We start from the raw sequence: 13,230 nt of genomic DNA on the forward strand, positions 1-13,230 counted from the left end.
GGGATTGCACAATACTCTAGGTTAAAATGTGATTGGCTCATTCGTGGTCCAGTATGCCATGCAATCACAGTATATTTATGGACAACAATGTAGAGAATATGCTAACACTTTTATATTTTCATGCCAGAGTAGTACGAATTATCCAACTGCTAGGCAAGATGAATACAGAACTGCTAAATTAGGTTGGTACCTGACTGACCTCTGCTCTTCTACATTTTACTGCAGTAAGCTGAAACTAACTCTTTATTTACACTTAGGTGGAGTGGCAGGGACATGATAAAAAATCCAAGACGGTGTTAATATCCATGCAATCAAAGCCCCACCCCTTTGTAGACACACACAATGTTGATACATGTACAATAGGTCCAGGGCTTCTATCACATGGTTTAATCTATTTTATTGTTCCCCCACTTGCTGCAGATGCCACCTGCCATTGTTATTCCAACAGACCAGCCTTGCTCCATGCCCTTGAGTGAGCCAAGGAAGAGAAACTGGATGAGCCAAGAGAGTGAAGGAGGACAATGCAGGCTGAATGAGAGAAGAAACTCTTCCCAGACAATTAGCTCAGATCTATAGCAAGAGTGATCTGTCCCTTCACCAGCAGTCTTCTTGATGGGGAAAACATAGTGGTGGGATATGTTTTCCCTATCAAGAGGAGAGATCAGCCCAAAGAAAGCAAAGGGTGTCCCTGCACACCTTTGCTTTCTTCTAGCCACCATTGTCACATCCATTGTCATATTAGTATGCAAAATACCTGAGTCTAGTCACTACCTCAGATTAGTTAGACCCAAAATACATAACCAGGTACCCTCCAGGTGTTTTTGAATACAACTATCATACTCCCTGTCCACTAATTATGCTCTCTGGTGGTTATTGGTAGTTGTAATTTAAAATACCAAGGCACTAGGTTCTGGATTAGGAACAAGAGTGCTAGATGGCAATGCAGTGAAACTTCTGAGTGTAGGGAGAAATTCTAGCTTCCGGCATTTGACATCCATATTCTTACACTACAGTAAGTTCTGCTTCTCCTCCTCCTGCTGAACTGGAGAGTCACAGGAGTACTTTCCCAACCCATCATCTTCTAGGTTGTTGGAAGTGGCTGTGTTTACATGGTTCATACCTGGACCCATTTTAACCAACTATGTTGTGTGAACCCAACTTGTTTATGGTTCAGTCTGCAGTGCAAACTCAGAAAATAAGATTCATTGTGTAAAACCTGGACCATAACATGAAAAAATATACATCTCACCATCAGATCACTGGCTATATTGGATATACTGAGTCTCATTGTCCCATAATGCAGATGTTATGAATGCAAGTTCCTTTATGGAAATAAATAATCTCCAGCTGGCTTTAAAATAACCTTATTTTTAGAGCTGTGCTCTAAAATTTACAGCAAGAACTAATGAAAAAGGTACATGTTCAACAAATTATATTAGCTTATGAACATGAATTTTTGGTTGTTTTGTTTGGTTGGTATTCTTGGAAATTGCTGCTCTTCACTTATGATCCCAAATTATTTTCAGGTTTTTTGCAGTTATAATGAATTATTCCAGATCCATCTCATCTCCCCATGTTTTAATTAGCAATGTGCAAAAATATTTATTTCTCAGTGGTTGTTTTATGAAGAAACTGTAGTCCAGGTTTGTCCAGCTAACTATCTTTCAAACGTGCTGAACTACATGATCCTTTATCAGATAGCCATCCTGAGGGTAACAGAGTATATGGACAATGGCCAAGCTGGCTAGTAATGATGATGGGAGTAGTAATCCAACAACATGGATTAGGGTAAACTGGTCTAACTTTTTCTTTCTTTTGAATGTTCTTCAAATTATCATTTCTAGCAAAGATAAAAATTAGGTCATACCCTGATGCGGTCTTTAAATCTCACTTCTCCGGTATCACAAATTCCTTTAATACTGTGTGGACGTCTTTCCATCAGCTCCAGAAAATCTGTATAATTGTAAGTCCCAGGTCCCAATTTTCTTTTCTTGGAGAAAAATAAACATGAGAATATGGTTGAGAAAATGGATGCCCATCTCTTGAATAGCCCTCTACTATTAGGAAGGCTGGAGAGAGGGAGGGAGGGAGAGGGAGAGAGAGAGAGAGATACACATATACATATTGTAGTGAATGTATTTTTGTACCCTAGCATTCTTGCTCACAACTACTGTTTCCTCATTCCTAATAACAGTGGGGAAACAATCATCTTGGTTAGGATGAGTGCTGAATCTTTTCTCCTCTCCTCTCTAATAATCTGTTCCCCTATGTCCAGATGATCAGCTGAAAGGTGAATGTATTTGCCAGGGATCTGTGGTCAAAGAAACAGTGGATTGTACTTATGTGTTGTAGGGATTATATCTGGAATGCAGGAATTGGAATGACCACTAACTGGAAGTAAAGAAATACCAACAACTAACTCTAGCCTTAGATGTAAGGTCATAGCTAGTTAATTTTGTGTAATGCAGAATTTTACATAAATTAGAAGAGTTTGAACAAAACTCTCAGAAATGTTGGAGCAAAGTAAAAAAGTTATTAATAACACTTGTACATTTCTGAGAATAATTTCACAGCACTGTGACAAGTTACCTTTCTGAGGGTCTTTACCTTAACATCTGCTGTTGTTGAGTGGGCCAAATAAGAGAATACGGTAACAAGAGAAGTGGGATGGATGGACAGATAGATGGGATTCATTGTTTTGAATTCTAATGTTGCTGTGAGGGATATATCATCACTGGGTAACAACATGGTGATCCTAAAGGGGAAGACTTGATGTAATTCTAAACAATCTTGGAATGGAGCTCTACTGAAGTAGATAGCCCCCTTCATGGTTCACTTATCTGATCAAGCAGGATCTGCAGTTCCAAATATATTTCTACTCATGTTCAAGTAAATGCATGTAAAACCACCTTACACTGTAAGTCTACCAGGTCTCTGCTGAGAAAATCCTGATAATTTTTACTAGCTGATGGTAAAGAGATGGAATTTTTAAGAGCCCTTTTCTGCCATCTAGTGGTCAGTCGATGTTGCAGACAGATCTGGTAGCCTTGCTATCAGTGTTCGCTAGAGCCCGAAACTGAAGCATATACAGTATGAGGAATTTACAGGCTGGGGCCAGCACAAGCAGTCCTATTACCCTGCTCACTTTGAGTCCTTACTGGTTCAAGGAATGCACGGAAAAGCCCATTATCAGCACTCAGGGCCATGGACCTAAATAGAATCCACTCACCCGAAATTTCTCCTGCTGGCATATTTCCTTAAATTTAAAATGTGGCATTTGAGTGAGTCTCGCTGCCTCTTGAGCCTTTGCCCAGCTAGAGCTTGATGCCTTCTTCTGCAAGATAGTAGACCTGAAGTTTCCATTTTCAATCGTATAAGTGCCTGGTCCTAATTTTCGGCTCTAAAGAAAGAATGAAATTAATATTGTTCCCTCATTTATAGATACAGTTTGAAAAATAGACTAACCAGAGCTAGATCAGGTACAAAGTGCTATAATTCAGCTTTCCACAACTATGTGCCACCCAGATGTTATTGACTACTGTTCCCATCAAGCTAGCCAGAATGGCTAGTATACAGAGGTAATAGAAATCAGAGTCCATAACATCTACAGCATGTCAGGTACCCTCTATGACCGAGTGTACACTATTGCCTGCTAAACCATGATGTGGACTGTTTGTTTTTGGCTTAGTATGATGTGTGAATCCATAGATATCCATCAAACAGCAACAAATTACACTTGATCTTAGCCAAAAGGCTGAGAAGCAATATCTATAAAAAGCCATGATGATGACCACACATGCATTATGAGATCATTGCATCAATGATGTGATTATGTAATTTGCGGTAGTGATGTCATGGTAATACATAGACATATATGTCATCATCTGTTCCTTTTTTGCAGGAACCTATGTTGACTCTAGCCCAGAGGGAACCTAACATTTTTAACCAAAAGGATACATTTCATACCACACTAAGTGTAACAGACAGAAGGAATAACCTTGAGGAATAGGAGGAAAAACTGCAACCAAGACAATGGTCTGATAAAAGAAATCTGAGTCTGGGCCAGAATTGTAACCTGAGAAAGCGTCTCAGGCAAGACCCTTCCTAGTTCTCCCAAAGATAAAGCGAGGGAGAGGAGAAGTGTATTTAGACTTGCAAGATTCTGTTTTTTGTTGTTGTTCAGTCGTTAAGTCGTGTCCGACTCTTCGTGACCCCATGAACCATATCACGCCAGGCCTTCCTGTCCTTCACTGACTCCCTGAGTTTGCTCAGTTTCATGCTCATTGCTTCAGTGATGCTATCTAACCATCTCATCCTCTGCCGTCCTCTTCTCCTTTTGCCTTCAATCTTTCCCAGCATCAGGGTCTTTTCCAAAGAATCCTCTCTTCGCATTAGGTGACCAAAGTATCTGAGCTTGAGCTTCATTATCAATCCTTCCAATAAGCAATCAGGGTTGATTTCTTTAAGATTGACTGGTTTGACCTCCTGGCAAGAGTCTTCTCCAGCACCACAGTTCAAAGGCATCAATTCTTCGGCGCTCAGCCTTCTTTATGGTCCAGCTCTCACAGCCATACATTACTACTGGAAAGATTCTGTTATTATAACCTTATAATAACAGTATTATAAATATCCATGACTTTGGTTTCCTAGTTTGGTCAACCCTGAAGGGCTGACATTAAGCAAAAGCCAGATACATTATGGCCTAACCAGACATTTCTCTCTAGTTGTGTTCTCTTAGCTGATATGCCTATTCTGCTTTCTCTGTTTGATTTCTGTAAAACACCAGTCAAGATATGGTTGCATCTACTGTATTCCAAGCGGTAGAGAACTAGTGATCATGCCCCTCTATTTTTGGAAATTCAGAATGGACAAATGGATGCCAATGGAAGAAGCAGAAAGACATTATATTGTAGAGAAGAATTTCTGGGGTAGGGATGAGATCTTTGCACACAAGAGTGTGCGAGGTGACAGAAAAGGACATCCCAATGCATGGCGCTTTGGAGAGTAATGATGATGATTTTGTAGGTTTCCCACACATTTCTGTGAATCAGAAAGTCCCATAAAATTATATAGGAGGGAAGTTCAAAAATATTTGCATTAGGTTTTAGAAATATGTTTTTTATTGTGAAAGTTGTATTTTTCTGTCAAGCACATATATAGGAAATTGGGAAAAACAGTTTTACTTTGTGGATGTAAGATGCACTGAGAAAGTGCAGTGAGATGGGTGGTGACAAATTTGAAAAATAAATAAATAAATAAATAAATAAATAAATAAATAAATAAATAACTCACCAATTCTGAACAGACGCTCTTGCAGTATGGGGCCTGTAGAAAAGTACTGGGCTTCTTGACATCAGGATAAATGGCTGACACATCAAATCTATCCAAGAGAAAACACATTCAAAATGCACAGGCAGAAGAATAACATCCCAAAAATGAAAATATCTTTCTTTTGCCTTTGTTAACATTTTAGACACAAGAACTACCTAGTCACTATGAGAGATGGATAAAATATCTGTTATTATTGACGAAGGAATAGTAACTTGAGCATGCTAAGAGTGTAGCTGCAATACTAAGTACCTAGCTGCCAAATGCTCTACCTCAAACTAGGGAGAGATCAGGAGACATCGCCATGATATCTCCAAGCAGCCCCAAGGGGCACAGGAAATGAGGAGGGGGAGATATCTCTGGGATGAAGCAAGGTGTAATAAAACCAGTCTGGAGCAATTTGACCTGTCTAAAGTGACACTTAGCAGAGATCTTTTAGGAATGAGTGAACTCTTGCCATCCCAACCTTCATTATCATAACAAAAACCACACCCCGCATAGCTAATCACCTATTTACCATGAACATGTAATGTATGTAGTATGTAGTATGTAGGGGTCTGTAGAAGGGGGTTAATAGGAAGTAGGCAGTCATGTAGAGTGTAACTTGGAGTACTTCAGCCAATGAGGAAACAAGAAGGGATTTACGGCCGGGGGTAGAGATGTTTAAAAATTGCTGAAATCTGTGTTTCAGTGTGGACTCCAGCTTGCAGCTTTTGAGTTCCACCAGCCTTTGCAAACGCTTCCAATAAAACTTTACTTCTGATTAACCCAGAGAGAGATTTGTGGCTTGTTTCACACATCACTCTGATAAAATAAGGGAAGTAAAAGCAGGAAGTAGTCGACTTCTAATCTGTTGTTCGATATGAGTACTGAGGTTTTAACCCTACAGGATCGGGATGAGGTGAAGAACTTGTATGCTGCTCACCACTCCAGCCAGCACAGACAAAGGTTAGTGATGTAATTCGTTATCCAGGGGCTTCCATTCTAGACCCAGCACCGTTTTAGAAGTCTACTAATAGGTATAGTCTAATATTCCTGCATGTGGTTGCTCCTGAGCTGACTCTGATTTACAGGATTTGAATACAGAATTTTACCCAATTATCTCTGCCTGGTAGAGTTGATTCCTCTCTTTTTCACATGCTTATTTCAAATCTGCTCTAGAGCACTGGGGATCTACAAAGCATATCTGAGTGTGTATAGACATGGGGCTGCAGCAAGAAAGAGAGAAAGGAATGTGTCATTGTACAAGCGGCAATTCTTTCACATAACATTGGATAGAACATAGTAATTTAGTAATTTACATTAACATTTACATTAAAATCCATGTGTTTAGGACTTTATTATACAGAAGGCTTCATTAACACGATACTCTCCAAACATATGAGAAGAAATTGGCCTTCTGGCTTGTGGTGATAGGATTTGTAGGGCAAGATGTCTAAAGATGTCGAGCTAAGGAAGGCTGCTATAAAATATATCCTATGCTGAGTGCATTTTTAAGCAAGGAAATAGGAAAACTATTTTAAATAAATAACTGGAAAAAATATTATTATTTTCAGTTCCATTTACCTACTATATAATGCATTTGGGAAGCATTTGAGACACCACATTTAAGTTGCAGTGATTAAAACATTTTGTGAGTAAACCTTGAAAATCTAAAAGAGCTAATGGGTGATAACAATAACTCTTCACCCTCTTCTGCTTTTGTAACTATATATAATTTGCCTCAGAGTTCTGTTTTTAATACATTCCCTGCTAAGTACTCTTTTCTTAAACTATGGTGGCCATTATCATTCATACTTGTTGCATCAGCTATTTCAAAATTGAGAAATCACAGTGGACTATCCAATAGAATTTGGAACACTCCCAAGAACACTTGTAAGTGGTGCCATTCATGCCATGCCCACCAATGCAATATTAGTAACATAATGACTATTTCTTATTAATATTAATTATAGGGATTAATATTCCTATTAATAACAAGAGGTTATCTGCCTATCTTCGTTTTAAAGGTTTTCTGTCCCCTCCTAGATCTGTAATTTGGAAAAGAACTGCCAAATAGTTGATGTAATTAAATAAAAAACCACAATCAAACAACAGGACTAAAAGTATTATGATGAAAGCCACAGTGGTGCCATGATTAAGATGTTGGACTAGAATCGGGGAAACCCAGATTCAGGTTTACCCTCAACCAAGACATTCACCAGGTAACTTGTAGTCAGATATTATCTCTCAGCCCAATGCACAAGGATGATGATGATGATGATCATCATCATCATCGTCGTCATCATCATCTTTTAAATTTGGCTGCCCAACTCTGGAGCAACTCTGGATGGCTTAAATTTTAAGAGTAAAAGCAATAATGAATAGAAGAAATCATCTATGTCTGGACAAGACAAACTACATAAACACACCCCAAAAGGGTTCAGTGACCTGGGAAAAAAGTCAGGTTTTTAAAGGCTTCTGGAATCCTATCTGGTAGGAGTCATCCTGGAGTTATTGTTGTGGGAATAAAATAGGAGGAAGGTGTGCTTTGTATACCCCTTGAGTTCCTGAAGAAAAGATGGGACATAAATGAAATAACAACATCAACCCATTTCAAGCTTTGGCTTCAAAGCCAAAGCCATCTCTTCTAATCACACACATACAACATATTCCAACTCCAAGGTATAAAAATGTTTTAAATCGTTTGGATCATTACAGCAGGATTTTTCAAACTGGGTTCCATGTGTTGTGACCAAAAATCAGCCAAATCACTTTGAAGATACATCATAAATTTATTAAGCATGCAAACAACTACAGTTGCCTGGCAGCTAGCTGAGCAGCCCTGAGCTTATATAACTTTGGCCTACTACCTTACAAAGACAAGACAAAGAAAGGCAAACACAGTGTAAATTACAGCATGAAGTTGGAATGTTTCTGATAAACCTATCTAGGTGACCTTATTATTAGTTATCACTTCTTACATAGAATTTCCATGTACATTTTTTTCAGACTTTAGACTGGGAGTACAAGGAGCCCAGAATGGTGTTTACTGGCATCCTAACCCTGCTGGAGGACACGACAGAGATAGGACCTTCATGATTCCTCCTTGCAAAAATTGTTTTATGAAAAGTAAGGCAGGGCTGGTTTAAGGGGTAGCATCAGATGAAGCTACTTTGGGCTTCAGAAAAGTGGGGGGACCCTAAGCATGGCAGCAGGTGAGTGATTAGAGGGCACAAAATGCAAAGATCATGTCTGTCTGTCTTCACTGCTCCAGCCCCAAGAGAGCACCTTGTGTTTGCCTTGGACCAACGGGATTTGGGCAGGCACTTTCACCATTGCTCCATAATCAGCCAACAGGTAGATCAGGGTAACAGAGTAATTCTAAGCAGGATTTTACTGATGAGTGATGCTGTTTCATTCTGTTTTGCTCTCATCCCACATCATTCTGTCAATGCAAAGCACTGTTTGCTCTAAAGCTCTGTCTTTTCTTCTTCCCTCTCACTTTCCAAGAATCCATTTGCAATATTAAACTGTGTGTAGCAGAGGGACCCCAAATTCTTTGAACCGGCCCTGCTACAGAACAAAATGAAGAATGACAGCTACAAAGGGAAGAAGGAACTACAAGGGGAAAGAAGAACCAGAGCAGCTTAAGGCAGGGAGCCTCTGCTAAGCCTGTGTTGTCAACATACAGTCACCCCCTGGGGGAGATGGGCGGCATATAAATGTAATAATAAATAAATAAATGAATGAATAAATAAAATAATATACTATTACTCTTTGCACTCATTCACAGAGTAGCCAATCTGATCCTTTGTTTTTCTAATTATAGCATGTTATATCAGGAAAAAAGATAACATATGTGGGTTTCAGGGAGCCAGAGAATATATAAAGAAATATATAAGAATATATATATATAAAGAATATATAAATATAAAGAACACAAATCACAATGGCACTTGGGTCCCTTGATCTATCTAGGAATGGGACTAAAGGGACAGGGTGTTGCTGAATGCCTTGTCTGCCTTTAATAAAGCTTGCTGTGATAAAATGGAATTATGGAGGCCAGAGTCGGGGAATAAAGAATCTTCTTTCATCTCCCGAAGCGCAGAGAAGAGATAAGAGGATGAGGCTGACACCTCCCTGAAGAATGCAGGCTGTGTTTACTGACTGACCCTGGGAACTAGTTCCAGTCTGGAAAGATTCTTGATAGAGGTTATAGCTAATAAACCTTGCTGGATTTAATCTGCATGGTCTCCTGGAGTTCCCTGGGTTAAACCTGATACTTGCCTCGGCACGGTAGGCCTGGCTTGTATTACCAAAACCTGAATAGAGCCAGGGGATGGGTATTCCCCTCTTCCAGGTGTGCTCAACTGAGTTTCAGGTTTTACATCAGCTGCAACCTCAGGAGAGGAGAGGTCAGGTGGCAAATGTCATTCGGGAGATTCTGCTGGTATCAAGAGATACTTTCTGGCAGATAACTGGATGTGAGTCTTTATTAGCGAGGATGGGTTCACAGGGCAAGGCATGCAGACATCTGATGGAATGGCTCAGTTTCCAGAAGATGCTTGGGGAGGCAGTTCTATCAAGACCTAAACCACTGTTGGAACAAGGAAGTTGTACCTGTATGGCCTCTCCCAGACTGCAAGCCAAGGGCATCCCATGGTTTTCCAAGGAGCTCCAGGGGAGGAACAAAGCCAGGAGATGCTTAGAGCACCACTAACGTAAAATAAGGAGTGATTCTGACCAAGCATTGATAAGAGTCCATATTCAGGCTTATACCATGCTGATAAGAGCAATTAAATGTCGATATTTTTCTGCTCTTATTGCATCCTCATATTTCTGTCCAGCAGGGATGGACAAGAGAAATACCTAAAGGGCTTCTGTAAAGAATATCTAGTGTAAAGTCATTTAGATTCATTGGGAGTTAGATACTAACCAGGCAGGTCCAGGGGAGATGGCTGAGGCTTCGTCTTGAAATATTTTCTAGGATAAATTTGATCCTGTGAATCCTGAGGAAGCAGAAAGGATTCTCTGCAGCCATTTGCAGTCTGGACCACTACCTTTCCTGTTAGTGAAAGCCTCCAGGGAGATGATGGGTAGCTGAAACAGGGCAGTGGTGAACATGACCTTGAGAGGCAGTGTTACCCCTTTCTTTGAAAGAGCTGATGATGATTCCCCTTCTCAAGAAACTATCGCTCAGTCCAGGCATACTGGACAACTATTAATCCATTTCCAACCTCCCCTTTTGGGGAAAGTTTTTAGACAAAGCAGTTGGATTGCCACCACAGATGGCCCTGGAGGAAATTTGAACCTGTTTTGGTCAGGTTTCAGGTACAGGTTCAGCACAGAGGTGGCATTAATCACATTTATTGATGATCTCTGGTGGGACAGGGATAAGGTAATTCAACCTTCCTGGCCCTGCTTGATCTCTGTAGCTTTCTCTACTGTTGATCATGGTATCCTTCTGAGCCACCTCCAAGAACTAGGAGTGGCGAACACTCTCTTGTATGGTTCTCTACTCTTCTGAAGGGATGGTTCCTATTAGTGGTGGTAAGGGGAGAGATTGAGAGATTGAGCCCTACATCTCTCAATTGTGTGGTGCCACAGGACTCAACATTCTCTCTACTCCTATTTAACATTTACATGAAACCACTAAGTGAGATCATCCATCAGCATGGAGTCAGGTTTCATCAACATGCAGATGATATCCAACTTTACATCTCTGCCACTGGCTAAATAAGTGATGCTGTGGAAGCACTGTCCAGGTGCCTGGAGGCCGTCTGGCTCTGGATGGGGAGGAGTAGGTTAAGACTCAATCCAAGCAAGATGGAGTGGCTTTAGGTTTGAAAGCTTACTAATTCCACTATTAGTTTAGGGTTGGGTTGCACTTCTACAAACAGAGCAGGTCCACAATTAGGGTATCCGCTTGGACCCATAGTTCCTGCTCAAACAGGGCTTTTGCACTTCTCTATTTTGTGTGGAGTCCTGGTGCTCTCTTGAGCTTGGTTGTTTGCTTGAAGTCATTTCACTCAGTTCAACCCTGAGCTACATATATTCTCTTCTATTGGATCTATTTTGTATGCCAGTTGCAACATTTCCTGGAAGAGGAGGCATTTCTCATTTTCACTCATGTCTTAGTAACTTCCCAATGGGACCATTGCAATGTACTGTACATGGACAGGCCCTTGAAGAGACAATTTGGTCTAGTGCTTAAGGCACCAGGCTAGAAAGCAGGAGACTGTGAGTTCTAGTCCCACCTTAGGCATGGAAGCCAGCTGGGTGACTTTGGGCCAGTCACTCTCTCTCAGCCCAACTCACCTCACAGGGTTGTTGTTGTGGGGAAAATAGGAGGAGGAAGGAGCATTAGGTATGTTCACTTCCTTGAGTTATTTGCAAAAATAATAGAGGCAGGATTTTAAAAAATGTTTTTAAAAAAGAGCATTTGGAAGCTATTACTGGTCCAGATTATGGTGGCTTGAGTAGTTACGCATATGCTTCTGCATATGCTTACCTGCTCTTATTTCACATCTTTGAGGTATGATCCTTGTTAAGGCTTGGTAATACAAAGGAAGCTTACCTACTGGAGATGTGTGTGTGTGTGTGTGTGTGTGTGTGTGTGGAGAGAGAGAGAGAGAGAGAGAGAGAGAGAGAGAGAGAGAGAAATGCACCTGCCCTGAATCCTGCTGAAGTTGTCCTTACCTGGCTTGCTGAGTCCAAAAGGGGGCTCCTGTGAAGCCCTTTGGTTCCATCTTCCATCTTCTGCTATCTGGAAGAAAAGAAAAAGAAGGATCACTTTCCTGATTGGCAGCTGCAGCAGAAAATGGCTCTGGAATTTTACTGCCATGACAACACTGGACGCTGGAGCTTCTGTTTCCATGGTCCTGACAGGGGTGTGTCTTCAGGGCAACCAGTTATGTTCACAAAGGCTTGTCAGTGCTGCTGGCAGCTATTCTGACTCAATCTTGGACTTTGGTTGGAAGAGATTGTTAGATCCTCCCCAGCTGGTCTTGGCAGGATGGCAGTTCTAAAGTAATAGCAAAGAAAAGGTAGCAGAAAGAATGCCATGGATATGTTCAGGAAGGACACATACCACAGTTATTCTTTCTTCTGTAACACATCGGTGATTTATATTGATCATGCCGGTCCCTAGTATTAGAACACAACTCTCATAATTTTCAGCTAGTGTGGTCTTGATGCTAATGAACCATTCCCTCCTAAACATATGATCTCAGATTTCTTTATACACATTGAAGAAATAACACACGGTTGTGTATTAGCAAGGTCAGGTTAACGTATAATGCTTCATCATGTTTATTTATTTGTCACATTTATAGAGCCACCCATCTATCTCAGACAAGGCGACTCTGGGCGGTGTATAACAATTAAGAAAACAACACATAAATGAAAAACAATCATTATAAAAAGATAAAATGGAATTGTTAAAATGGAAATATTATCAAAAAGTTTAAAATAATCAAACCCCATGGAGAGAGCAGAATATCAATCATAGTGGAGCCATCTAAGAATGTCTCCGGTTTCCAAAGACCCCCAGACCTGATGACATAACCAGGTCTTGAGGGACTTCCTAAATGATAGCAGAGAAGGGGCAAGCCTAACTTCGGGGGGAGAGTGTTCCACAAGGAGGGAGCCACAGCAGAGAAGGCTCTCCTCCTGGGATCCACCAAATACAAGTCCCTGGCTGATGGAATCCGTAGCATACCTTCCCTGCCAGATCTAATAGGATGGGCTGATGTGATCAGGGAGAGGTGGTCTCTCAGATAACCCAGTCCATGCCATGTTGTTGGTAGCCTGGTATTTTAATATTCTAAAACACGTAGTATTTAACATTTAAAGAACTTTGGCAGGTTTTTTTTGAAGGGGCCTACAATCCAGCATTCAGAATACAACATTCTTCAGTTA

At 40.6% G+C, this 13,230-nt stretch overlaps 1 protein-coding gene and 1 long non-coding RNA gene across 2 annotated transcripts in view; one reads left to right on the forward strand and one right to left on the reverse strand.

Annotated features, from left to right (window-relative positions):
• CIMAP2 (ciliary microtubule associated protein 2) overlaps nucleotides 1-12,067 on the reverse strand; it is a 32,569-nt gene extending 20,502 nt beyond the window's left edge. The window contains exons 1-4 of the mRNA XM_088153981.1: nucleotides 12,010-12,067; nucleotides 5,293-5,380; nucleotides 3,230-3,400; nucleotides 1,868-1,990 (exon numbers count right to left, since the gene is read on the reverse strand). Of these exons, the coding sequence (XP_088010107.1) occupies nucleotides 1,868-1,990; nucleotides 3,230-3,400; nucleotides 5,293-5,380; nucleotides 12,010-12,059 (432 nt within the window). The 5' untranslated portion in view covers nucleotides 12,060-12,067. The remainder of the gene's footprint in view (nucleotides 1-1,867; nucleotides 1,991-3,229; nucleotides 3,401-5,292; nucleotides 5,381-12,009) is intronic.
• LOC107326601 (uncharacterized) lies at nucleotides 6,042-9,065 on the forward strand. Its single transcript, XR_001560225.3, has 3 exons — nucleotides 6,042-6,276; nucleotides 8,320-8,439; nucleotides 8,821-9,065. It is a non-coding gene; the product is annotated as an uncharacterized LOC107326601 (long non-coding RNA).
• Nucleotides 12,068-13,230: the final 1,163 nt, after the last annotated feature.

This window comes from Python bivittatus, unplaced genomic scaffold, assembly GCF_059951505.1.
Source record: "Python bivittatus isolate LINGU-HERP-01145 unplaced genomic scaffold, Pbiv_v1 ctg000700_np1212, whole genome shotgun sequence".
Classification (NCBI taxonomy): domain Eukaryota; kingdom Metazoa; phylum Chordata; class Lepidosauria; order Squamata; family Pythonidae; genus Python; species Python bivittatus.